The sequence below is a fragment of the Oryza brachyantha genome, chromosome 10, assembly GCF_000231095.2.
Source record: "Oryza brachyantha chromosome 10, ObraRS2, whole genome shotgun sequence".
Taxonomy (NCBI): Eukaryota; Viridiplantae; Streptophyta; class Magnoliopsida; order Poales; family Poaceae; genus Oryza; species Oryza brachyantha.
This window is the reverse complement of record NC_023172.2, coordinates 13,479,623-13,507,499: the sequence shown is the minus strand read 5'-3', so window position 1 is coordinate 13,507,499 and position 27,877 is coordinate 13,479,623. Positions and strand designations below refer to the sequence as shown.

The window sequence follows — 27,877 nt, the reverse complement described above, 5'->3', positions numbered from 1 at the left end:
TATTATGATTTGATTTATTACTAAAGTAATTTTAAGTATGATTTATAATTTTATATATTTAATCAAAATTTTTAAATAAGACAAATAATCAAATGTACGTAAAAAAAATTCAACGAGTTTCAAACGAAAAAACCTAAAGGTGTATTACAATGAATCGATGAGAAAGTATGTGCAGGTACAGGTGATCTGTCAGCGTCGCTCGAGTCGTCGGGGCATGACGGACATCCGGTTTTTGAAGGTGGTCGTCTGGCCAAAACCAGAAACCGGTGTACACAGTCACAGAAGCTGGACAGCTCAAGCCTAAACTATCCCCTTATTTATTACGTAATATTTAAATAATTATTAAAAGATTTAAAAAATTATATAGATAAATTCATATAATATATATCACTTTATAAACATGTAAGTTTAAAAAATGTCTTATACCATCCATAGCAAAATAATAAATTAAACTTTGAATATTATATATATACTCATAGTCATATTTATTATTTTTGTTATAAATTATAGAAATTATATTTGAACTCGTATGTTTGTGAAGTTATATATTTAAGTATTCATCTATCTTTTTATATATATTTTAAATTAGTTATAACTATTTAGATGATATGTAATAGACGAGAGATGTCTCCTTAAACATTTAGAATACTTCCCCTCAAGGCTCAGCTAACCGAATCATCTTCAGATGTAGGAGTAATAGTAGTAGATTAACCGAACAAGAAGCCATTTGCTGCCTTTGTTCACAGGAGGAGACCCGTGCAACTCTGGCGCCGGCGTGCTGCCGATGCGGGTGTCATCCGGGGAAGCGATTTTGGCCGGTCGTTTTGGCAAATCCAAGGGTCGGAGAGGACAGTTGGGTACAGGCGAGTTACAGTTACAGGAGCACTCTTCTATCCTCTGCTTCTCGTAGCGCGAAATCACCGGCCGCTGCTCCTCCCGTGTTTCCACTGGATTGAGATTCTTCGACCTACCGTTACAGTCGCTAACACGTGGATCCACACCTACTATCAACCTTATATTTTCGCTTTACTCATGTTTATAAACTAAAATTTTAATTTTAAATTTAGAGTAATCAAATTTTATTATTTAGCGTTGACTTTTAGATCGTTAAGACTACATATATAAAAAAATTTTATTCCTAAATTATTTTTCGAATATATGTTTTGTGATCGCTATGAATACGTTAGAGGAGCTCTATACGCCTGAGCAGAACGTTTTGCACAATGCACACCCAGAATGTGTAGCTCGGAGGTGTGTTCTTTTATATATGAAATATTATTTTTTGTTAGATATTTAATAACATAAACGGTGGAATTTCAAAGTTGAAAATCCACTTTAGAATGAGGAGATGATTAATTTCTATATAGAAACATTTTGCTAAAAAAACATATCATTTAACAATTTAAAATACATGTACTTAAGAAACGAGAGGAATACTCTGTGCTATAGAGTTCAGCATTGTGCGTGTTGCAAATACAGTACACAAGCCAGGAGACAAGAATGCACGGCACAATTGCTAGGAGGAAAGATATCAGCACAAGGAAATCAGGAGGACGAACATTGCAAAGGTTCTAAAAAAAATAAGTCCAAGAATCCAATCAATTTATGAAATGGAACTACACACATAATGTTCTTTGACTCCCACGTTCTCACGGAATAATTATATGGCATACACAAAACAGGAGCTAATCAGAGTAGATACAACCATAGACAAGCCATCAGACCAACAAATTTTTTCTGTCCATGAAACAACCAGCTAATGCTACTAGACAAGGGTTCGCATGAAGGATACAGCTAAAGCAACATCTAGAAGCATTTCCTGTGGACGATGGCTGGGCCAGATTCTTCATATTCAGCCCTTGAGATCCACATCTGCACGAAGAGAGAAGGAAAGGAACTTGTGTCAGAACCTTCTGGAACAATCTAGAAAGCTCATCAAGAAGTATAATCGTCAGGTAACTTTGCATTACCTGCTGGAAAGTGCTCAAAGATGCAAGGATGGATCCACCAATCCAGACACTGTACTTCCTCTCTGGAGGAGCGACAACCTTGATCTTCATGCTGCTTGGCGCGAGCGCAGTGATCTCCTTGCTCATGCGGTCCGCGATGCCAGGGAACATGGTGGATCCACCACTGAGAACAATGTTGCCATACAGATCCTTTCTGATATCAACATCACACTTCATGATGGAGTTGTATGTTGTCTCATGGATGCCAGGGGCTTCCATGCCAATGATGGAAGGCTGGAACATGACCTCCGGGCATCTGAAGCGCTCTGCACCAATGGTGATCACCTGGCCATCAGGCAGCTCATAGCTCTTCTCAACTGATGAACTGCTCTTCGCAGTCTCAAGCTCCTGCTCGTAGTCAAGAGCGACATACGCAAGCTTTTCCTTGATGTCACGGACAATTTCCCGCTCAGCAGAGGTTGTGAACGAGTAACCCCTCTCGGTCAGGATCTTCATGAGGGAATCAGTCAGGTCCCTACCAGCAAGATCAAGACGGAGAATGGCATGCGGAAGGGCATAACCTTCATAGATTGGGACTGTATGACTGACACCATCTCCAGAATCCAAGACAATACCTATTGACAAAAAAGATCAAGACGATAAATGATCAAAGAACATAGCGGCATTTGTTTTGTTATTGTAACATCTGTAAAGCAAGGCAAAACCTTGTATTTTATTTGGTTTGAATAGTTCATTTAAGTTTACTTTATACAATGTGCAGCCAATTTGAGTTGTGCGCATAGCATTTTATTTTACAGCTTATTCCTGCTTGATTAATATTCCAGAGCAGCGAAACAGAAGTGTGCAGATGAAAATGCTTATTCTTTGTTCACTTACCAGTAGTACGCCCACTAGCATATAGGGAAAGCACGGCCTGGATAGCAACATACATGGCAGGAACGCTGAATGTCTCAAACATAATTTGTGTCATCTTCTCCCTGTTGGCCTTAGGGTTAAGTGGAGCCTCTGTAAGAAGAATTGGATGCTCTTCTGGTGCTACACGTAGCTCATTGTAGAACGTGTGGTGCCAAATTTTTTCCATGTCATCCCAGTTGCTTACAATTCCATGCTCAATAGGGTATTTCAAGGTCAGGATACCCCTCTTGGACTGGGCCTCATCACCAACATAAGCATCTTTTTGTCCCATCCCAACCATTACACCGGTGTGGCGTGGACGCCCAACAATACTTGGGAAAACAGCACGGGGAGCGTCATCTCCAGCAAAGCCAGCCTACAAAAAATGAAGACAAGTAATACTTGATGAGCTTCTCAGTTCTAACTATAATTCCCAGCAAGTAAACATTGTGTTCAACAATGTGATGCCAAGTGATAACTTTTAATTACCTTGACCATTCCGGTTCCATTGTCACAGACAAGGGGCTGAATGTCCTCTGCGTCAGCCATTTATGTTAATTGATCTGCATTGACAAAAAAAAAACTTATTCAAGACAGCATTTACACAAACTGTAGATTGATACAGAATAAATATGTGAGAACTAAATGTTCATCCTACTCAACACATGAGTTACAAAGCCAATATATTCTTTGCTTAGTACTCTATCAAATACCAAAGCCAAAAATGCATGCTGTTAAGCTATTACTACATGGAAAGCTATTACTGACTAACTACCATGGCAAATTGTGATAAGGATTGTTCAAACAGAAAAAAACAAGTGTGCATAAAGGAAAAAGGTAAAGCATTTAGTTGTATATAGGATAGGATACTCCAAAATGAAAGGCCTATGATGCATAAACTTCTAGTAACTAGATCAGGTGAGTTGCAGTTAAAAAATTATAATCCATCAAATGAGGCCGGGTAAAAAAACCCTTCTCCAAAATAAAAATAAATAAATAAAAGTGAGGCTGGTCTGAAGAACCGACCCTCCAAAAGAATGGTCCTCAGGGTATACAATACACGTGTATTTCAATCGATTTAGACCCATCCTAAAAAAAGGGGATCTGCCAGATTGGCTGAAATGAATGGAACATGGTGTGCACGTATCATGGATTATCTGATTAGTTGATCTGAAGCATTAATTTTTCTGATCAGACAGCCGTCATCAAGATGTGAAGCATCTTAGAATCGTGGTCCACAGGAATCCATTTTAGTACTCCATAACCTGTGAACCTTTTCATTGGAATAATTTAGAGCCCGTGATTTCTGAAAATACTTGTTTTGTCAGATTTAATAAGCCATGTCACACAATAAAATCGTTGGTATGCTTGTGTTCTTATATGAACTAAGGAATGCTTGCGCCGGAGCATAAACTCCCAATAGACAATCGATCACTACAGCAATAAAAATTGTTCCTTTTTTCCTCACGCCAAGCAAGCAACCGTGCAAACAAAAACAAAAGGAATCAGCTTTTCACTAAACCTATACAATTCCAGATCACCACCAAATCAAGGCAGTTTCATACTTTCATGTGAAAACCCCGCCCGTTGATCTGCAATTCAGAACAACTAGCCGTCCAACCAACTCCAAGCCTTACGATTCACCACACAATCCAAATCGAAGAGATCTATCGCATCGTAGAACCACTCGTCACCTTTAACACAGAATGAATCGGATACATCGAACAGCTGAAGCCAAACGGATCAGCATTCACCAAGAACAAGAACAGAAAAAAGAAGAAGAAGAAGAAGAAGAAGAAGAAGAAGAAGAAGAAGAGATCAACTCACTCCAATCCTAAAGATCCAGCATTTGGCAATACACACAAGCCAAACAATCAGGAGCACCTACTGTCCTACTGAACTAGTAACTCCAGCAAAAAGAAAAAGAAGCACCAATCGCTAGCAGGGACCCTCGAGAGACAGTTGCTCACCTAAACCGGAGAGAAGAGGAGAGAACCGAAGCGGCGATGGCGGCGGCAGCAAGAAGCGTAGGAAGGAGGCGAGTGGGAGAGAGAGGGAGAGGGCGAGATATATGGTGGTGGAGGTGGAAAATGGGGAGAAATGGCTGAGATGTAAAGAGGCGCCGGCCTCACTGGAAAGTTGTGAGTTGCGAGCGAAGAGAGCGGATGCCCGGCTGTCTCGGCAGCCGTGCCAACGCGGAATCATTTGCCCACCTGGGCCAACCTAGAAAACCTGCCATTTTTTTTTTTGTGTGTTGTTGTTTTTGCTCCTACGTGCACATCATTATGTACCCAATGTTTGATTTCTCTCCTTTTTTAAAAAAAGAGCAAATAGTTGCTCCATTTTACAGCTATGGGAATATGGGGACCCCACTAGTGAAGATGGACAAATGTTAGCTTATTATGGCCCCGTTGGTTTGAAAAATATTTTTTAAAAACATCACATTAAATTTTTGACACACATTTAAAGTAATTATAAAATAAATTTCAGATTATGGTTGAAAACCGCGAGACGAATCTTTTGAGTCTAATTAATCCGTCATTAGCATATGTTGTTATTGTAGCACTTATCGTTAATCACGTCCTAATTAGGCTCAAAAGATCTATCTCACGATTTTTCCCATAACTGTGTAATTAGTTTTAATGTTCATGTATATTTAATGTTTCATTTAGATGTCTAAAGATTCGATGTAATGTTTTTAGGAAAATCTTTTGGGAACTAAATACAGATGATTAAACGAGTGAAGTCTGCCATGTCTTGAGAAGAACAAGATGATATACAAACCTCTAATATAAATATATTTTTCATTGATAGTGCCTAGATAAAATAGTTGAGACATGTGAGGATTAACACCATAAGTGTTTGACTAAGATGGTTGCGAGTTGCGATTACAACCGTAGCAAAATAATAACGATACGTAAATGTGAAGCATGGTAGTCCAAACAACCCATATCTTATCTCACTGGAACTCGTACATGCAACATACATTGTATCATTTTGAATTTTAATTAGCAGACTCATCTAAATGCTGCTATTGATATCATAAAAATATGTAGTTGCTTTTGGGTTAAAGTTCTCCGTGCAACCTCGGCCATATATCCTCTCATCAATACATCTCGGTTTTCAACCAAGAGTCTCTTTAGAAAAACTTATGATGACGATACCTTCTCACAGAATCTCTATAAATTAATTTTTTATCCGCTATTTCTCAGAATCTTAAGCTTCTGAACAGTGTAGACTCGTAACTATTTCGCTTTTCTATGCGTAGGTAGCAGCCGTGTGTCAAGGGGGCCATCGATCGAACTGTTCACAAACTTGCAATCTATTCTTCGTACTACTACCATCTCTTTCTTTTTTTTCTTCTTTTGTTTCGCCTTGTTGTCGTATGCCTTGAGCTGTCGCTGCTTTCGGTTGGTACTTGGGTAGTGGCAGTATTACAATTTGAAGAAAAGAAGGAGAAAAATGGACGGAAGTGTAGGAAAGGTGAGGTGGTGGTGGGGGAGGACGGTGGCGACTTGGGGGCCCCGAAAGCGAGCCGGTGCGTGGGTGGGCGGCAACTTTATTGGCTTCGTTTTACAGCTCCTTTACGGCAACGCCTTCACGCTGCCACCGTTGTTTATTTGGGGTAAATTTTACGAATATATATATATATATATATATATATATATAGGTTATGTACTATTTAATATTATTTTTTAAGAAGAAAACACATATTTAAGGTGTAGGTACTCTCTTCGTCCCATAATATATATAAGTATTTTTTTCTCTGTCTCATAATATAATGTGTGTATGTAAACATGTGTTAACTTGGATATATCTTTTCTCTACATTAGATTTATTTTAGAATTTTAACCATCAAAACATCACACCACATCACATGCATATATGAACCAATGTAATCTAAACGAGGTGCTATAACTTTTGCTTGGTTTCTGCGTTAGTGATAGTTACGCCTTATATTATGAGATTAATAGAGTATATCCCAAAACTACAGATTTGATAATAATTTTATCATAAAGCTATAATTTTTTATACTTAAAGAATATAGTAGTGAAACTCTAAAATATGTAATTATTTGGTGGCGTCACCACTAAATTCTATTGTTTTGTGACACAAGTTTATAGTAATTTGCTACTATATTTGTAGTTTCATCGTATACCGTCTTAAGAGGGTCATCTTTTTTATTTTTTCGAGAAAAATTACAGTATGTATTTAAACTTTGATCATATATATATGTTTTTACTGATCTACAAGCAAAGACCAAAAAATAACCAAAAAATAGATTATGATAAAAAAAATATCAAAATTAACTCTAGACTAAGATTAAAATTTTAAATTTTGGCTTATAAACATAAAAAAAGCAAAAAAAAATAGGGTCCCAAATCTATAGAGTTATGATAATTTAATCATAGAGCATGTAGTTTCGTGACACTTACAGCAATTGATCGTTTTTTTTTCTTTTGTTCCTGGAGAGTCTGGAATCACTCTGCAATCACGTGTTGTTGTTGACATAGACAGTCACAGTGTGTGTCAGTGTCGTTGCGCACGGTCGATGTGATCGCTTTAGTTCCAAAAACTTTTTTAAAAACATTATATTAAATTTTTAGACACCTAAATAAATTATTAAATATACATGAACATTAAAATTAATTACATAATTATGGGTGAAATCGTGAGACGAATCTGGACATGATTAGCCATAAGTATTACCATAACTAACATGTGCTAATGACAGACTAATTAGACTTAATTGATTCATCTCGTGATTTCCAGGCGAAATCTGAAATTTGTTTTTTCATTCGTGTTCGAAACGACATCTAGTCAAACGTTCGATAATATACGATGTTTTTGCCAAAAATTTTGGCAACTAAACGCTGCCTTACTGCCTCCTCCCTTGTGTGGCTGTTGCTCACTTGATACGCTTGCTCTAACTTGAGCAGAGTAATTTTGCAATGCTGAAATCAGCGATGACACTGACGCCACAAAGCCACTGCGGTAGTAAGTATAACTTTTTTTTTGCAATTACTACTACAAATTTATTATTGTAAAACTACCGAAAATTATATTTTTTTAATTTAGAAAAAAACAATGACAAATTTACCAAACTTTTTTTTTTCTTTCGGAGAGAGAGAGCATGGTATGGACAGTCATGACGAGTAACACGACCAGCCCAGTTAAGTTATGCGAGGCCAATAGGTACACCGGCTGGCAATCTTCGATCGTGAGGCCCACGCAGGAGGCGGCGGAGTGGGCCTTGCCCAGCGCAAACCTCGCCCATTTCTATTTTCTAGCTCATCTGACGCACTCGTTTACAATAAGATTAATGATAATTAATATATTTTGTTATTTATTAGTACAAGGTTAGCATGGTATATCAAGGTACGAATGAAATTTTACAGTGAAAAAAGTGATAACTTGATATACTTTTTTAAGTATGTTAAAAAGCTTGTACCAAATGTTACTTGTTTTGTTATCCATAAGAATTACAAAGTCTTACAGCACCACACAACTTGACTCAAAAATCGGTTTAAAATCTTGTCCATTTTCAGAAGTTAATTACTCAGTCTTCACCTCTCCTTCTCCATGCGGTTGAATTTTAGTCTGCCATACCAATCAGCATTTCGTTCTGAATAAGATGCTAGTGATCGTCATCAACCTAGCATTTTTTAATTAGGTTATAAAACCTCGGGTTTCAGGCCATGGAACCTTGTAATAACAGCGTTGTCACTCATGCACATGAAGTAACCAGCTGTACATGATCACTGAGATGAACGATCCAAGTCAACAGCAGTAGCAAATGAGCAGCTCCTGCACCGGCGAGGAGCAGAGCAGGTCGACGTGGTGGCTGTCCGTTTGGAGGTGGAAGAGGACGACCGGCTGGTGTTGTGGCTACGGTCTGCGTGCAGGAAGACAGCGTCGACGGTCTGCGTTTGCTGCCTTGCTGGCTATAGTAACCACATGGACACCCCCAGCAAACGTTTAAGAATCCGGTGCATATTACTTGTAATATGATTTAATTCAGATCGTTGATCTAATTTTGTTGGATGGTTATGATTAGATTATACTACCAGCAATTTTAGGTGTAGTAGAATTCTGAGAGAGCAATATCGTCTTTTTTATTGGGACAGTAAGTGGGTCTTGTTGGGCTTTTTTTATCTGTGCATAATGTGATAAAAAATAATATTAATCAAAGTACGAAAATACCATTTTAAATCAATGGACGAGATTAGTTCTACTGACAGTATTATACTACAAGTAATATGCACCGAAACGTTGCTCTTAATATACTACGACCGTCCCGAAAATACTTTGTTTTTTAATTTTTGTGTCCTGCGTTATCCAAAAACTGATAAATAAACTTATTTTTGGACGGAGGAAGCAGCGACTACCAGGACAAATTCAGAAATCAAACAGTAGATGTGATCAAGATTCAGTCCAAATCTATCAAAAAGCGATCTAAATTTGTCGAAACAGATTTTTTATCCTCCTTGAAAAGGCACCTTAAAGTACCATATTTACAATTTTTTTTGTTATTTTAAGGTATTTTTCGAGGAGGTTAAAAAGGGCCTGATCAAAAACCGTGATGCCGACATGACCTGAAATCCAATCATCGGTCAGTAAAGTAAACCATGTTTTGAATCCAAAATCTGAAACAAATCCGATGTAACCTCATCAGTTTTTCACTACAAATCCAGTGTGCCCTAAACACTTTGATTTATACACAGTCTCCGAATCCAAAATTATCTGCACCGGCACAGCCAAATACAGCCCATCACTTGATCATACATTTGTGCTACGGGCAGCACCTCTGAGTTTGTCCACTTGCTTATCTTCGAATTCATCTCACGTACGATTACCAACTTCTAGACCACCGCAAACGCAAGATCTCGACCTTATCTCCAATTCCTCCATACTGTCGAATTTCTCGAGACATTTCTCTGTCCAGTATAGTGATCATCTTAGACATTTTCAGCTTTGGTTTGGGTTCTTTTATACATATTTTTTTAAGCTTTTGCATGTGTGTTTTCTCAACTATTAATAAACATAGAAGTTCATCGCTCTATATCATTAAAGTATATATTTTTCAATTTTACCGTAGTTAATTCTGTCGTGTATTTAACAAGCTATAAGAAAATAGAAAATATTTTATCCATCTTCATCTAGAAAAAAAAACACGCACACACTGATTGTGAGCGGAGAAAAAAAATCTCAAAATTCAGTTCAGTCTTGAGGAAAATCAAAGACCTCATCGTCACCAAATGCATGGGCCATTGGGACGTAACTGCATAAATTCCAGCCTCGGGGAGGCAGAGACCATTGTAGCATCACCATCATTGTCAGAGATGGGATCCCGGTTCCACTGCTCCTTCGTGGTCGTTCAAGCTCTTCTCGTTCTTGCAGTGCTAGTTTCCGGCGCGGCAACGGCCGGCAAGCAGCAACAATGGCCGCAGCAACCTCACGCATGCAGCAGCACTTCGCCGGCGCCGGCGCCGGAGCTGCCGACATGCTCCGGCCACCGCGGTCAGGTCCCAGCGCCACCGGTGGTGGGCCTCGTTTATCGTAATCGTAGGCCAGCACGCCGGCGCAGATCGCCGCCTGGCCCGCCTCCGCCGGATCCAAACCAGCCACCTGTATACCGAGGGCGGCCATATCTACGGCCGCCGTCACGATCATGGCCATATCCACCGCCTCCGCCGATTCCAAACCTATCTCCATCTCCATCCCCACGGCTACCGCCACGGCCACATCCACCGCTTCCATCCCCGGTTGCGCCGCCGCCACCGCCACCACCACCGCCACCACCACCGTCGCCGCCACCGCCTCCTGTATACCGAGGGCGGCCATATCTACGGCCGCCGCCGCGATCATGGCCATATCCACCGCCTCCGCCGATTCCAAACCTATCTCCATCTCCATCCCCACGGCTACCGCCACGGCCACATCCACCGCCTCCATCCCCGGTTGCGCCGCCGCCGCCGTCGCCACAGCGCCTGTAGTTGACGCAACCGGGTCGTTCGAATTCGGAATTTTCAAGCAGCATTCAGCAAGGAAGCTCGTGGATTTACCCACTCTTCTGTTTCATGCATATGCTTGGCTCTCGCCTCCCGAATTTTCATTTCCGTTTGTTTATTTCTGATCCGGGAGGCAAGTCTTGGACTTGTTCTGAGATCATCTCGGTGTGCCGACTGCCGTGTGCAATCTCCAAAATGTAGGGTTACCTTCCCGGGTCTCACTGGTGTTGTCTGTAGGTCGCGACGTGCCTCGAGATGGCCATGATCTATTGAGGATCATAATTGAAGCATTTTTTGAAAAAATGGATCTAAACACTGGGTAGAAAACTGACAACTTTATATTTAGTATTTAGCATTTGACAGTCTGAACTAGCAAATTTCATCCAAAAGCATATAGGGACACCCGTCCACTCCTCACGGACACGCAACTTTTACATGCCTTTAAACACTAATTTTAAAAAACGTATGACTGAATAAGAAAATTATGGAGGTAGAGCGCAGTCTCACGCTTCATAAAATCCAATTTACCAATAATGCACGAGCCATCGCCATTGGTACAAATTGCATAAAAGGCCATAGACACCCATCCAACTCCAAGCACTGCACTGCGAAGAAGAAGCAGCAGCATCACTCTAGACAGAAATGGGGTTCAGCTTCCGCTTGGTGGCTCAAGCTCTGCTTCTGCTCCTCCTCGTAGTGCTAGCTCCAGCCTCGTCAATGGTCGCCAGGCCGCAAGGGCGACCTGCCGCCACAGTTCAACGGCGCCGGAGCTGCCGTCATGCTCCGGCCACCGCGGCCAACCCCCTGCGCCGCAGCTGGGGCTTCTTGGTCGTAGAGGATCACTTGGAGCTCCGCCTCCGCCGCGGCCGAACCCGCCGGTGTCGTACCTACCGCCACAGCCACAACCGCCGCCGCCACCGCCGGCGCCGGCGCCGCCGCGCTTGTAGTTGTCGTAGCAGGATCGGCGGAATTTGGAATGTTTCAGTCAGCAACTCTGTATCATGAACTTCGAGTCTTGCGATGTAAATGTTTCGCTCCTTTTTGTTTTGGGCTAATTTTAGTCTTTTGCTCATTTGAAGCGTGTACTACCTCCGTCCTAATAATATCATTTTTTGATTTCTGTGCCATTTATTTTAATCATTCGTCTTATTTAAAAAATTTATATAAAAACTTAAAAAATTAGTAACACATAAAATATTATTCATATTTTATCATCTATTAAAAATAAAAATATTAATAACAAAAAAATTTTAAATAAGACGAATGGTCAAAACATTATATCTAAAATCTGAAAGATAACCTTACGGAGACAGGTGGGACGTGCAATCTCTCAGAAATGTTCGTATACTTTCAGACTGATGTTCCTGTACTCATGTGTAATCTCTGAATAAATGTTTTGCTCGCCTCACTTGTCACTTGGCCATCAGTCTGAAAAGCTCGAATTTTTATTTTAGAAACCTAATAAAAAAATAACAGAGTTTGGGTTATTACGTAGGATTTAAACCGCCTTTCGATGAAACACGATTGCTGTGGTTTTTATATGAGATAATTTCTCGCTGTGACAATGGATGTTGTTACGATAATCACATTACATTAACCGCGGTAGGAAAATCGTACGGTTTTCGGCAATTACATTAACCGCGGCGGGAAAATCGCACGGTTTTTCGGCAACCGTGTTTACAAATGAGGCGTACTGCAGACTCAAGAAAAAAATCGTCCTTATCCGGCGCTTCACATGTTACAATGACAGTGGACAGCTCATCAATTTAGGTGATAAAACACTTCAATTTTCGCTTCAGAAAATCCAAATCAACCCAAATCCAAGCATCACTCCGACACTCTCTAGGCAGAAATGGGAGCGGCTCAAGCTCTGCTCCTGCTCATCCTAGCAGCGCTGGCTCCAGCCTCGGCAGTGACCGCCAAGCAGCAGGGGCAGCATCCTCACGCCTGCGGCGGCGGCCACACCTCACCGGCGCCGGAGCTGCCGACATGCTCCGGCCACCGCGGTCAAGTCCCTGCACCAGTCTTGGGGCTTCTTGGTCGTAGGGGTTCAACTGGAGCTCCGCCTCCGCCGCGGCCACACCCACCGGTGTCGTACGTTAGGCCAAAGCCACGTCCACCGCCACCGCACCGGCCACATCCGTTCCCGATCAGCCCGGTTGCGCCGCCGCCACCGCCGCCGTGCTTGTAGCCGTCGTTGCAGGCTCGGTAGAACTTGAAATTTTCGACAGCAAGTAGTTTCCAAGATTTACTCGGTTTCATGCACTTCTTCGCTCACCATTGTAAATTTGTTGCTCCTTTTTTTTTTTTCCTTTCAAGACTCTTTCTGCTCATTGAAAGCTTGTTCTTTTGCTGTTCGTGTGCTATCTCTGAAAAATGTTCGTGTGCAATCTCTGGAAAATGTTTTGCTCGGATTTTTATATTAGAATTTAGAAGTCCAAAGAAAACTCGAATTTTATACTCTTCGTAGAGCCGGCAAGAACTCCATGTGCGAGCCGGCAAGGCAAAAAAATTCGAAGTTAACCATCGAAGTTGCAGTATAAATCGAGTTACGCAGTGGCTGTGTGCTCATCGCCGGCGTAGCCATCCTGGCTGCTCTGTCCAGTGTCCACCTCAAATGCGCCATCACCGGCCGCCGTGTGGGCGAGGCCGGTGGTGAGGGCACCGCCGTCGCCGAAGCCGGCCCCGAGTCCCCGACTACATGGCCGCTCTACCGGGCGCCACCACCACCTCCGGCGAAGCCAGTGCAACCAAGGAGTTCGCCGCCGTCGCCGGTGCAACCATAGAGCTCGCCGCCGCCTCCTCACCACGACGTGCAGCAATTGCTCCCACCACCACCACCGTGCAATTAGATCTTTTTCGTTTTCTTGGCACTTTTTTCGGGTGATATTTTTGTAATTTTAATCTTTGTCACTCCGATTATCAAACATAATGTTTGCAGACAGCCCAGAAATATTTTCGTCAGGTTAACATCCATCTATGAAACTGTCGCCCCAGATCATGCAAAACGCGTACACCATTAAACTGCCCGAAGAATAAATTTTGGCGTTTTGATTTTGCAGTAAATCAAACTAATCAACTGTGAAGAAACCCCCCAAAATACCTAGATCAAAGAGAAACGAAGCTGAGCAATAAATGAATTGTTCTTAAGACTACTAGACAAGCTTCAGTGAGGAAAGGCAAAAGAGCCATTCCTCTCAGCTAATCTGAAGAGCAGAAGAATCACTCTCCGAGCAACGCAACACCTCCATTGCCATTGCAATCGAGACAAAGGGGCTGCCTGAATCATTGCTCGTCGCCTCCAATTTCCTCCCTTTCGTTTCGCCTCCGCACAAATCCCTAATTCGCAAATTCAGCACACGGTGAACTCATGAACTGATAAACAGCAAACGAATCCCAGACCAAACCGAAGAAAGATCAAAAAGAAAGAAGAGGAAGAAATCGAAGCGGAACGAATCGAAAGAACACGAAGAACAGATCGCAGGTGCGGATCGCGGCGGCGGCAGGGCTGGTTCTGCCGATCCCATCCGTCCCGAGCGAATTTATAAGCCAGGGTGGGGACAGAGGAAACCCTAATCCGGGGGTTTTGCTTGGGAGAAGGTCAGGTTGTACGATCTGAACCGTACAACTTTCAATCCGACGGCTGACACTGGGGACACGTCACGCGGGGGGTCTCGGTGTGGTGGGGTGTGGTGAGGGTTAGGCCCAGTTAGTATTGTTTTCCATGGCCCATCAGAGATCTGCCTTAGATTTTAGCCTGGCCCAATTCTTTGCTCGCTCGGCTCTGTCCTTCTTATTTTCCTTTTTGAATTGGACCTAAACAAAGTTTTCATTTGGTTTTTTTGGGCCAAATGGTGGGCATCCAAAGAATTTTTTATTTTTTTATTTTATGTATTAAATAATTATAAAACTATATTTTCATTTCCAAAATTTGCGAATTTAACATTTCACCGCCCTCTTAGAGGGTGGAAAGATGATGTGGTAGACGACGGAGGTGAGGGCGCCAAGCGCCAGGGACAGCCGCCGATGGCGTCAGGGCATTTTTGTAGTTTGGCCCCTTGCCACCCTCACAGAGGGCAAAATGTAAAAAACGCACGTGTCTAGGTACGGTCATACCACGAATTGAACGATTGAACTATGATTTAATACATATCTTTGCTATTATAAAAAAGAATAAAGATTCTGTCTCGTTTTTTCGTCTATGCTGACACCATCCATACGTCACGGTGACGTTGGCAGCAGCGTAGCGATGTCAGCGGTATATTTGTCCTTTCCTTCCTTCCGTGCGACAAAGCCTTGGGTCAGTCCTGGGCCACAACTCCAACAGAGCGCGTGGGCCTCGACTCTAGCAACGTCGTCCTAGGCCGCATCGTCCTGATCAGCCCGGAAAGGAGGGGAGGCCGGGCGCGCGCGGGCCGTCGGCCGGGGCCCGTGTCGCCACCCGCGGTCGATTCAGCTAGCTCCGTCGGCCGCGTGCGCGGGATCTCGAGAAAAATATCCAATTGGTGCGTACTCCCTCTGTCTTAAAATAAATTAATTTTTTATATTTTATCTATAATTTTTGACTATTCGTCTTATTTAAAATTTTTTTATAATTGATATTTTTGTTTTTATTAGATGATAAATCATTAATAGTACTTTACGTGTGATTAATTTTTTCTAATTTCATGAAAATTTTTTAAATAAAATGTATGGTCAAACGTTGAACATAAAAACCGGAGAATTGATTTTTTTTTTTTGGAACAGAGTCAGTATGAGATAACGAGAGGAGCAAGAAAGAGGAGAAGAGAAGGTAGTAGTTTAATTTGCGACTGCATACTGCTGCTTTTTCTAAGTAAATATGTTCAATAATGTGGCGAGATATATTGTGAACGAAATGTGCCAAGGTTAGTACTCCTTTATTTGCCTGGACCTTTCTCCATTCTAAACACTGACTGTAGTTGTCGAGTATACATATTGTTAGAATATAATACATAGTTTTTTTGATATACTAAGTACAGAAACCCATGCATATTCTCACTGCTCTCCAAAACATTCATGAATTTTGAACTTTATATGTTATGTAAAGTTATACATCATAGATTATTGCTATCTGCATTATGTTTCTGCGTATGAGCTTTGTATAACACCTTTAACATAGATCTACTGCTTGGCATAATAAAACATATGGTTAAAAGAGAAGGGTAAGATGTTTGACTTTCGTCGCAAACTACAATCCTCGACAACAAAGTTTAATCAACTTTCGTCGCAAGTGCAGGCATCATCATTTTCAGCCGGACACATCCACCAAGTTATAGGTATACTCTATCCGTTATATATTACTTCATAATATAAAATATTTGATTTTTTCAGTTGTAACGTATATCTATTCGTCTTATTCAAAAATTTAGTACAAATATAAAAAATAACAAATAACAAGTTCTGCTTAAAGTTCTTTTAATAATAAAGTAAGTCACAAGCAAAATAAATGATATTTTTATAATTTTTTAAATAAGACAAATGTTTAAACATTGCAAACAAAAAAGTCAAATATCTTATATTATAAAACAGATGGAGTATAATATTTTTTTAGATTTATCTAGATTTATCCATATATCAATGTATATATTTTATATATGTATCTATATTTATTACCATACGTATGAATTTAGACAAAATAAAAAAACCTTATAATTTAAAACAGAGCTAATACGAGATATATATACTATACTTATAATTTAAAACAGTGGTATACTAGATATATACTACATTTACATCACGGTGACACGGTAGAGACAATTGCCGGCAAGGCGAAATGGGCAGCAGATTGGTACATGAGAGGGCCACACGTCGCTGGCAACGACGGTCGCCAAGGGCCATAATTTGGTCCGACCCTACGGCACCGAAAGAGGCAGCTAGCATTAGAATGGAGATTGGGAAATTTTTGAGAGAAGTGTCACGTCGAATGTTTGATGGGTTTTTGTTATGAATGAAAAAACGAATTTCACGCCTAGCCTGGAAACCGCGAGCCAAATCTTTTGAGCCTAATTAATTCATCATTAGCACATGTTGGTTAATGTAGCACTTATGACTAATCATGAACAGATTCATCTTAAGATTTGTTCCGTAACTATGCAATTATTTATTTAGTTCATCTATATCTAATGTTTTATTTAGGTGTCTAAAAATTCGATGAGATGTTTTTTTAAAAAAAATTTGGGAACTAAACAGATGCGGCCACTGCACACTGTGCAAAGCGTGTGGCTCCTTTCGGGGTTGGGCCCACCGTGTTCCCCGGCAGATTCGGGAATTGGGATCATTGGATCGAATATTCGAGTCCAAACAGACAAAACGGTATAGGATTTGGAGCTCCGGTCCTCTGAAACACAGGTCTTTTTTTTTAAAGAAAAGAAGAACCGAAAAAAAAATATCTATAGACTATCATGTTCGCTACCGGGTTCATTATGGAGTCTAGAAATTATTTCTTAGAATTTTATAAGATTTGGGAAAGTTTTTTTTTTATTTCGAAGGACTACGTAGAAAAAAATCCTATATGATTTGAAACCTATAAAATTTTGGAGCCTTTAGTTTCTGGGGAGTTTTATAGAGTTCAGTTAGTTAAAAATCACGTAAAAATAAAATCTCATGATAGTCTCTTTTCGCTTTCTGGAAAACATTGATTTTTTCATGGAATAATAAAAAATTTTTCACTCTTACATTTGGTCATAACGGATTTGTCATGAGACCCACCATGGCATTAGCCATATGAGAGCCCATATGTCGTAGACATGTGTGACAAATCTGTTATCATTAATTTTAAGAGTGACAAAAAGTTAAATGCCCCTAATTTCATCATATTTTTATAAGATTTAATTCAAATCACGTAAAATCCCGGTGATATCTCCATGTTCCCAAGGAGGCCTCGTGCTCATCTCTTTTTGATATTTTTTTAGGGTACTTTTGATATGTTTCAAACATGAGTTTTTGTGCTCTTGTTCTTGTATTATCTCCGTCCTATAATAACCTTATTTTTTATTTTTCCGTGTCTATCGTTTGACTATTTGTCTTATTTGAAATTTTTTACGATTATTTTTTTTATTATTATTAGATAATAAAATATGAGTAGTATTTTATATGTGACTATTTTTTTAAGTTTTTTACAAATTTTTCAAATAAGACGAATGGTCAAACGTTGGACACGAAAAAACGAAAAATAAGGTTGTTATGGAACGAAATTAGTACGTAGAAGAGGGCCAATTGGTGATGATTGGTGAGCATTTCACCGTCAAGGAAGATGAAATGTGAGGGTTTTCTCGACACATGTAATATATTGTCACAGTACATGTACCAGTAAAGCAGACGTGCCTTTCGATCGATCGCTTGCACTCATGAGCTGATCAGCCTCAGAGCATCAAGCCTCCCGTGTAGTGTAGGTGAGGAGGTTTTTCTCCAATCTATGATGTTTTCTTCGGTTTTATCTGCATGAAATGTGCACAATCGGATTGAATAAGACTGATCACCCAAACATTTTTTTTTGCACAAAGAAATGACAAAAATAAAGAAATAAAAAGGCAGAAGTCAGCATCGTAGAAATAACCCCACACTAGGGCTCCTATCGCTTAGCTTTGTAAGAGAAAAAACGTAACAACTTATTTGTAATAAAAATATTTTATAAATAAAAACTTTTATACACGCGTTAACACTACTTAGGTGCATATAATTCATCGGTAATAAAAAATATTATTTTACTTTTTTCTTCAGGCAAGTCTAATCTAGAAGATATAAAAAGGTCAACAAAGAAATCCGTTCACTGTCATCCATATTTATACCCTTATCTGTGTTTTTATGGATCAGATTATTCCTCGGTTTTTACATGCGTAATTTTTAAACTGCTAAGCAATGTTTTTTTTCTAAAGTGTGTGTGTATATATATATTTAATTTTATAGTAGTTAATTTCATTGTTTATACAATTAAACTGACTATAAAAATTAGATAATCATTCATCAATAAAAAGAATATCTGCTAAGTTTAACTTATTAAACGATAATACCATGTATAAGACACCGTTTGTTTCTGGTTCAAGAGGGAGTACCGGCGAATTATTCATGCTCCATCGCCGGGACTTTTTTTCTCTATCCCCTGCTACCTCCCTTCTATAATAATTTTATTTTTCAATTTTTATGTCTGAAGTTTGATCATTCGTCTTATTTAAAATTTTAAAAAAATTTAGTCACATAATATAGGACGGAGGTAGCGGCAGTCACGTTCAACACTTGTGATGTCTCGAAATGAATCATGAGGAAGACAATAGGGAGAACAGAGAGACGTACGGGCAATTAAGGTGTCTCGAGAGGCGATGACGGACTGGATGGCATCATCTTGCATCCAAACCCAGTTGCTGTGATCTGTTCACTGAACCTGGACGCCTTCTAGTTTCTCCTCGCGGCTTCAGGCCATGCGGCACCCATTTTCCCGCCTTTAAAAGGAGACCAAAATGTGAAGAGACCCGGAGCAGCTTTGAACCTTGGCCGTTCTTGCGACACTGTACATTGTGTATTGTGAGGACGATCGATAGGACGGCGGCGGCCATGGACGCCAGCGAGGCGATGAGGCGGAACGCCGAGCTGGAGAAGGCGGCGGCGGAGGCGGCAGCGAGGGAGGAGCGGCTGCGGCGGGAGCTGGAGGCGGCGCTGGCGAGGCTGGCCGTCGCGGAGGAGGCCGAGGAGCGGCTGTGCGTGCAGCTCGGCGAGCTGGAGGCCGAGGCGGTGGCGGAGGCCGTCGAGTACCAGCAACAAGTCCGGGAGCTCTCCGAGCGGCTCGCCCTCATGGACGCCGTCCTCCGCTCCTCCGGCCACCGCCGCAGCGCCCTCGCCGCCGGCACAGACTGACCGTCGACCAGCTCTCACTGAACCATGTACGTTTCTTTTTTTCTTCTTCTTCTTTGCGTTAATCCGATCGATCGATGGCATGAAGAAGCTGCTGTGTGTTTGGATATGTGAATTAAAGAAAGAAATTTACCTGAGATTGTACATTATGAAAGAGATCAGGCGATGCTGATCGTTCAGATTTCCAAAGGCCAAAAGCTGTAATTGTCGGGAGTAAACAGGGCCAAGAACTGTTCGTCGACTTTAATTTATTGGGAGAAAACTCGACTTGGATTAAAGGTTGAAGCTTGAACGCGACTTGAGCCTTCTGAATTGACCTTGTTGTTGGCACTAATTGGCCTGGTTTTGGGCAAATCAAGATCCGTCTTTTTCCCAAAAAACTGGAAATAATCTGTAACGTGCTTTCAGGGCAACCACCAATTAGAAACGGTACTAGAGTTAATCTAATCTTAGAGCAGCAAATAAAATGAGCAGTAAAAATAATATTCAGACAACGACATGAAACCAACCAAATACTACTCCTACATATTATTCCTACGTAATATTCGTTATAAGACTTTTTGTTTTTACATATATTCATTTATGTGCTAATAAATCTAAGTGTATTAAAACTTTTAGAAGTAGAGTATTACGATTGTACGCAGCCATCTCAATCAATTCTTCCAGATCTGATTCACATTTTCCAGATCTGATCCACATTTATTATTTAGGATAGGTGGAATAGCCAATTTGGTCCGATGTCCTGTTAGTCCTAGTTTATTTTTGTCTAAACAAGTCTCCAATTATTTTTATATGGTTTAATATGGTCCTTAGAACCACTGAAAACACCATGTGAGTGCGAGACACTATTTGCGCATGTAAAGTCAATGCCCATTTTACTCTCAAAATTGCTATAGAAAAAATAGGACAAATCAAAGGGAGCAAAAGAAAATGGAAAATGTTTCATATTTAATTTATTAATTACCAATGTGATATTCTTTTTATCAATTGCTAATTCCAATTATTTGTTTTGTTCTCCATTGTTTTTCTTTATTTCCTATGGAAAAAAATGAAAGGGTGGAATGGGTATTTAAATGTTGAATTTGCATATGTGGATGAGGTGGCATCTCTATGTGGTGTTTTAGTAGGCTCTGAGACTAAATTAAGGCCAAGGTTTGATAGTTGGGGTTGATGACCGGTACGTAAAATGTATCATGAATGAACTTATAAGTAATTGATTATTAGCTATAAAATGACAAAAAAATTAGATCGATATAATATTTTAAAATAACATTTTTATAGAATTTTTTTTCAAAAAACTCGTCATTTAGCATATGTGCGGAAACAAGAGAATATAGATTGGGAAGAAGAGGTAAAGAACACGATATGTCAAGTAACAAACTTTAGTGACTTCTCTGCATAATATGAAATGTTAGGGGCTAAATTGACACTGAAGCGAAAATTCAGAGATCGTATTCACCCTTGGGGACATATTAGATTGATGTATGTAACCGAGGTACAAGATAACGAAAATGAAATCAAAACTAGTGAACACAGAAAGTCCAGAAGGCACACAAATGAAACTGTATGAGATACGACCTCGGCTACCCCACAAATCGACATAAAACGACTGCACCATATGCTAAAATAAGAAGAAAGGAATGGCAAGACTTTGCCATGCAACCTGCTCAATATCAGCATGAAAAATAGTAAAAATAAGATGTACTCCCTCGGATATCGGCCTTCGACGGAGAAAGTAGCAGGAAGGATCAGAGTTTTCTTCGTGTACAGAGGCTATAAATTCATAGTACCTATAATGATATTATATATAGTCTATTTTCACTGTAGAGGGTACAAAATTTATAACATCCAAGTCTGATAATAAACTACAGTAATTGTTTAGAAGGAGTAATATATAGTCTCGAATGGCCAAAATATGTTTTTAATGATGAATACTAAATAGCTTCCGACTTCCTAACAAGATTGGTTGCTAGGCTAGGTATACACTTCTCATACATTATATTTGGTGTGATTTCATCATCTATGATCCATATAAATTGGATCGGTGCTATTATCTATCTTAAGTGCCTGAACCATGGTAAATTGTTATGTCCTAAGCTTTTTCTATTTGTATCTTTATGACTACTCATTTATACTAGACGACCCTACCTCTTCTCACCGTGGCGAATGAGAGAGAGGAGAGAGGGTCACCGACGCGGAAGCCAAGAGTGAGGGAGAGGGCAAGACAGAGATGCGCAATGGAGCTTTTTATACTCTTTTTTTATATAGATTTTAGGGTGTTCAACTTAAAAGCTTGTACTTTCACATAAATTAGAAAAAAACAAGGATTAAAATCGAAAGCGCATAGGGTTGGTATTAAAAATTAAAACCACTAGTATTATAAAAGAGAAGGGATGTATTTTTAATCTATAAGGGAGGTATTCTATTGGGGGTAATTGTTTGGCTCTTCCGTAGAAAAATCCAAACAAGATATTTGGAAAAAAATAGTTTGTGAATAAAACTTTTATATGTGTATTCTTAGCGATCTAAAAGTCAATGCTAAGAAATAAGCATCGGCGAAAAAATCCTAAAATCAACTCTAAATTTAAGATTAAAAATTTAAAATTTGGTTTATAAGTAAGAGTAGAAATGGGTGTTGGTCTATATGATACACTCAGCCAGTGCCACATCTAGCTCTTCCAACCCAGAATGGCCTAGAACGTGCCAGCTTTAACACAAGCGACATCGCAAGCAGACAGTTAAAAAAGCCTAACAAAAGGTGTCCGCCCATTGCCGCAGGCAGCATCATTTTCGGCAGGAAGCAAGATATGTTTTTTTGGGGGCATGAAATGTATCCTTATCGAGTAGTGAGGAGAGATAATCTGACATATAGGATAATATCATTTTCTTTTTTTACAATGTAAAGTGGCTTAAGCAGTGTATTTAATTTTCTGTATCAATCTCTATAAATTTCTAATATAGTCTTCGTATTTTTCTCATTTTATAAAGAAGACAAAAATTTTACATTGTACATCTTGAAAATAAGAAATAAAAATAAAGTGACCCCAGCCCTCCACCCCAAAGATCATGTATTGCCATCTCCTTTCCTTTGTGTTACGCCGCTGCCTTCTTCACCTCCACCAGCTCCCTCATCTCCTTCCTCATCACACAACCCAACCTCCCCCCTCAACTCACCTTGTCAGCACCCCTCATTTCCCCCTCCCTAGCTGACATAACTGGCCGTGGGTTGCCAAATCTAACCAAAGTCTAACCAACGAGCTCGGAGGCAGCAAACTCAAGAGGTCAACCTTGGCTGGTGAGCTCAGAGGTGGCCAACTTGGCGGACGAGAGAGCTAGCTCAGTGCGGGCCAACCTCCGCAACGGGAAGAATCGAAGGCGATTCCAGTGAGCTTCTGGCTTAGGAGACTCTCTCTGGAGTTCGGTAAAGGTGGCGACATCGTCCTCATGGAACTCATCGGTGCAACAACTTAATCATTAGGGCCTCTTCCCTAGGTCTACATCGACACCTTCCTCTCATCCCTCTTGCTTCCTAAGCCTATAGAAAGGCTCGGTATAACAAGCCCACTGGCCTCTACAGGGCGCGCATGCCTTTACACGGGCACGGTCCATGTTCACTTAGCACAACGGCTTCGACATGGTGGGTTAAAACCACATGCCACGTTGGTACACTTTGCATGTCTTGAGATGTAGGAACCCAAATAATACGTCACCATGGGTGACTCATGAAACATAGAGATCATGTCCCAATCGCTCCCTACCACGCGGTTGGACCCTCAAAACCACAAAGATTTTATTCAAAAAAATTAAATTCAAATTTATACAGTGTTTTACTATTATCATGATTATTACCGATATCACCAGCGCACAGTTTCGGCTTATGAAACGATAAACAAAACCGTGGCTGCAGGTGATCTCAGTTTAACAACTACGAAGGAATACTACTATCTTTTTTTTTTTTCATAAACTTACACTTTTCTATAACAAGACTTTTGTTCCTATATTTTAAGGACCGATAACCGATTATTGGTGAGCACCTCACCGTCAAAGAAATGGTGAAATCTTGTCGACTGTCGTAGTACAAGTACCAGTAGGCAGCAGCATGTGCCTTTCGCTTGCTCTCCTTATACTTATCAGCATCACGCACGCAGCCAAATTCAGAACATCAAACTCCATTGGTACCGTACGATCCAACCAGTAAGGGTGGCTCAAAAAAGAACTCGTTCAGAGAGACCCTAAAGTATTGTTTTCGTTGATCAACGCCGATCTAGGGTTATAGACAAAACATTTATACATGTATTATTTGTTATTTAAAATATAATACAAAAGTATAGTACAATTAAAAGCTTCAAAATCATATGTAAATTCATTTTTTGGAAATTCGAATCCCAGCAAGCAGAGGATTAGAGAACGAGTAATTCGTATGAAGAAAATAGAGAGACATGAGGACGTTTGCTTTGCAGCTGCTTTCAATGTGATAATGGATTCTTACCAGAAAAAAATGTGATAATGGATAGGGACATAGGGGCTTTGCAGCTGCTTTCAGTGTGATAATTGGTAGGGACAGAGGGTAGGTTGTGGGGGTATACACGACAACCTACGATCTACCCATGGTGAGGAGTGGTGCTCTGCTCCAGATAATTTTTTTCCGTCATGTTGTATCATCTTTCTACGTGTGCAAATCTTTTGTCTATTCTTTGAAAAGAAATGTTTCCTCTGTTTAATAGACTTTCTGATTTTACTTATATTTATGTGTGTTAATAAATCTAAACACATATAAAAATATATACATATATCTGATATATGGATGAATACATATAAACTCAAAAAGTAACGAATGAGTAGACTGTGTGTACTGCATGAGCAAAATATCACGGTTCTTTTACTGTTTCAATGGAGTTATTTTTTTAAAAAAAGAAGACCATGTTATCACATTTTTCTTTGGTGTGGTAAAATCTCCATGATCCATACTCTTGGATAACTGGTACTATCTCTGTTTTCATATTGTAAGACTTTTTAGTTTTATCTAAATTTATCAATTGATAAATATATGTAATATATATATATATATAGATTCATTAGCATTAATATGAATCTAAAAGTCTTACTTCATGGAATATAGGGAGTAGTAGTATCTATCCAGTCACATTCACCGATTCATCTCTCCAAATGAATCAGGAGGAAGACATTAGGAGAGGGAGAGACGTACCGGCAAGGTCTTGCAGCGATGGATGGAACTATGGCATCAGCTTGTATGTAAGCTTTTGAAAATGCCGCTTACACCGACACCTCTGGATTGCCGGACCGGTTCATTGAACCTAGACGCCTTCTCGGCGTCCTTCACAGCCTCAACGCTGCATGAGTAATTTTCGCAACTTAGCCCTTCCGCAAATCATTTTTTTGTAAATGAACCACTGGACACTACTTTTGAAAACGGACCTTTCAAAACCTTTCTAAAAGTTGCGAGGATCTTTCGAAAAATTGGCACAGCACTGTGATATGTTCCTATCACTGTATTGTGGGATATGAGGGGAATAAAATCCTCTGCAGTAGCATCATGTTATTACAGAGAACTACAATAGTACAAATTTGACATATTTCGTAACCATTTGATCAAAACAGATGGTAGAGATTTAGCTCTACAATATTTACTATGGTAGTTAACCTTATTTTAGATGTGTTGCTGCTATAGAATTTTGTCACTGTTCAAGACATTTATTTACCGTTCAACTCATATGAACAGTGGTTCTCTGTAGTATTACAGTATAACTAGACTCGGATTTGAGGATACATATATGTGTGTCTAGATTCATTTGTATAAGACTTTCTAGTTATGTCTAGATTCATTCATCTATACTACTATAAAGATGAGTAGTGGTGGTGGGTGGTGGTGAATCTGCCACCTACCTCACCACCAACTCCCTCCCATCTTTTAAAAGAAAAAATAATTAAGATCTATATATCAAACCATTTTTATTAACTCTACTTATTAACATGTTAATGATATTTTTAATAAAATTCCGTTGTAACGCATGGGCGATATGCTAATAAATTAATATATATGTATTTGATAAAAATTAAAAAAGATTAAAAGGTATTATAATATGTAACATATGGAGTAGTTTAAGACGTAAGATGCTCCATAGAGCTTCTAAGGCTCCACAAAGCATCACTTGTGATAGTATACACACACTACACACTAGATCCTAATACCAAGTTTGGTACTCTCTCCGTTTCGTAATTTAAGACTTTCTAGCATTGCTTAGATTCATATGGATGCTAATAAATCTAGACACATATATAAATTATATATATTTATCAATAAATAAATTTAGACAACGCTAGAAAGTTTTATACTATGAAAAGGAGGTAGTATTTGGTAGTGCTCTAGCTCTTGTATCCTAGTTCAGTGAAGCTGCAGTGCAACCAAATGGTCCAACCGAATCGTGAGGGTAGGAAGGTCTCTGGTTAGCTCACAGTTCCAACTCCAATTAAATCATATGTTTTCTATATATATGTCTAGACATATTAGTACATATATGAATCCAAGCAAAATCAGAAAATCTTACAATATGGAACAGAAGCAATATACACCAAGTATTACGAATTCGTCTATTTTTTGAAAAGGTTTTGCCGGTAGTTAATTTGTCAAGAAAAAGTTTTCAACGGGGGGAAATTACAAAAGTTCACCAGTTGAATCCTTCCCCTACTATATAAACCCTAAGGAGACCAACACATTAGAACCAGACCAAAATAATACGCCACGACGTACTTCACGGTCAGCTTCTTCAACCTACCTCGTTAACATCGTGACACGCGCCACGCACGCTGGCTTGATCAACGAGGATGTGGGGTAAGGTGTCCGCCGCGACCACCACCGCCACCGCCATGGACGCCAAGGAGGCGGAGGAGGTGCTGCGGCGGAGGAACGGCGAGCTGGAGAAGGCGGTGGCGGAGGCGGCGGCGCGGGAGGAGCGGCTGCGGCGGGAGCTGGAGGCGGCGCTGGCGAGGCTGGCCGTCGCGGAGGAGGCCGAGGAGCGGCTGTGCGTGCAGCTCGGCGAGCTGGAGGCCGACGCGGTGGCGGAGGCCGTGCAGCACCAGCGGCGGGTCCGGGAGCTCTCCGACAGGCTCGCCTTCATGGACGGCGTCATCCGGTCGTCCGGCTCCTGCAGTACCGCCGCCGCCGCCGCCATGGACTGATCGGGTCAGGTCTCCATGGATCCTCTCGTAGATTGTTCTTTTTTTGTGCGAGAAGGTCATGAAAACATGTAAATTATTCTTGCATATTATTTTACTGGTGCAAGATTATGGTGTGTGTGTGATGAAATTTACATGGTTTGTACATAATGAAATGATCAGTCAGTACTGATCGTTCGTTCTGGTTTTTTTAAAACCAAGAACCAAAGAGGAGAGAATCTAGCGGTTCCCGTGCCTTTTTCTTCAAAAAGTTGTTCTGGTTAGGCTTCCCAAAATTTTTTCCAAAAACGTCACGTCTCTTTGGACATCTAAATAAAGCATTAAATATACGTGAACATTAAAACTAATTAAAAATCGTGAGACGAATCTTTTGAGACTAATTAGGACAGGATTAGCCATAAGTACTACAGTAACCAACATGTGCTAATGACGGATTAATTAGACTCAAAAGATTAGTCTCGCGGTTTCCAGGCGGAATCTAAAATTTGTTTTTTTATTCATGTCCGAAAACCCCTTCCGACATCTGGTCGAACGTTCGATATAACCGCTTTAGTAAAAATTTTTGCAAACTAAAAAACCCCTAAACTGATAGGCAGAAAGAATGGGAATGGTAACCGGAAAACGCGCACTACTAAAGCCCAAGGTCAAACGCCAAGACCTTTTCGCTGGCTTGGATTTTCGGCCAAGTGTCGACCTTACGAAAGCTGAAGCCTTGAACAATACTTCAGCCGTTTGAATTGACCTAGAGAAGTTTCTTAAATCTTAGGGTGGGTTTAGATTCTAAAATATTTGTTGATCAGATGTCAGAAATGGTTTTTGGATATAAATAAAAAAACAAATTACAGGTTCCATCAAAAAATTACGAGACGGATCTTTTGAGCCTAATTAATCCATCATTAGCATATATTGGTTACTGTAGCACTTATGACCAACTATGGTCTA

General features: G+C 40.1%; 3 protein-coding genes and 1 non-coding gene across 5 annotated transcripts; 2 read left to right on the top strand and 2 right to left on the bottom strand.

Moving 5' to 3' along the window:
* Nucleotides 1–1,569: 1,569 nt before the first annotated feature.
* Nucleotides 1,570–4,955, bottom strand: LOC102722051 (actin-2). 2 transcript variants are annotated; one of them, XM_006661879.3, is made up of 5 exons: nucleotides 4,835–4,955; nucleotides 3,354–3,427; nucleotides 2,847–3,240; nucleotides 1,971–2,584; nucleotides 1,570–1,872 (listed from the first exon to the last, which is right to left on the bottom strand). In XM_006661879.3, the coding sequence occupies exons 2-5, from the start codon at nucleotides 3,411–3,413 to the stop codon at nucleotides 1,807–1,809; spliced, it is 1,134 nt and encodes a 377-aa protein (XP_006661942.1). In that variant the 5' UTR covers nucleotides 3,414–3,427; nucleotides 4,835–4,955; the 3' UTR covers nucleotides 1,570–1,806. The 2 variants fall into 2 exon arrangements, with proteins under 2 accessions (XP_006661942.1, XP_006661943.1); XM_006661880.3 differs by lacking the exon at nucleotides 4,835–4,955 and adding an exon at nucleotides 4,692–4,747.
* A 9,060-nt stretch (nucleotides 4,956–14,015) lies between these two features.
* LOC121055648 lies at nucleotides 14,016–14,158 on the bottom strand. Its single transcript, XR_005812682.1, has one exon. It is a non-coding gene; the product is annotated as a small nucleolar RNA snoR77 (small nucleolar RNA).
* A 5,061-nt stretch (nucleotides 14,159–19,219) lies between these two features.
* On the top strand, nucleotides 19,220–20,019 carry LOC121055511 (the record flags this gene model as incomplete). Its single annotated transcript, XM_040528025.1, has 1 exon — nucleotides 19,220–20,019. A coding segment is annotated over one exon (525 nt), but the record flags the coding sequence as incomplete, so codon positions are not given.
* Nucleotides 20,020–26,092: 6,073 nt separating this feature from the next.
* On the top strand, nucleotides 26,093–27,200 carry LOC121055578 (protein RESPONSE TO LOW SULFUR 4-like). Its single transcript, XM_040528389.1, has one exon. The coding sequence runs from the start codon at nucleotides 26,585–26,587 to the stop codon at nucleotides 26,936–26,938; it is 354 nt and encodes a 117-aa protein (XP_040384323.1). The 5' UTR covers nucleotides 26,093–26,584; the 3' UTR covers nucleotides 26,939–27,200.
* Nucleotides 27,201–27,877: the final 677 nt, after the last annotated feature.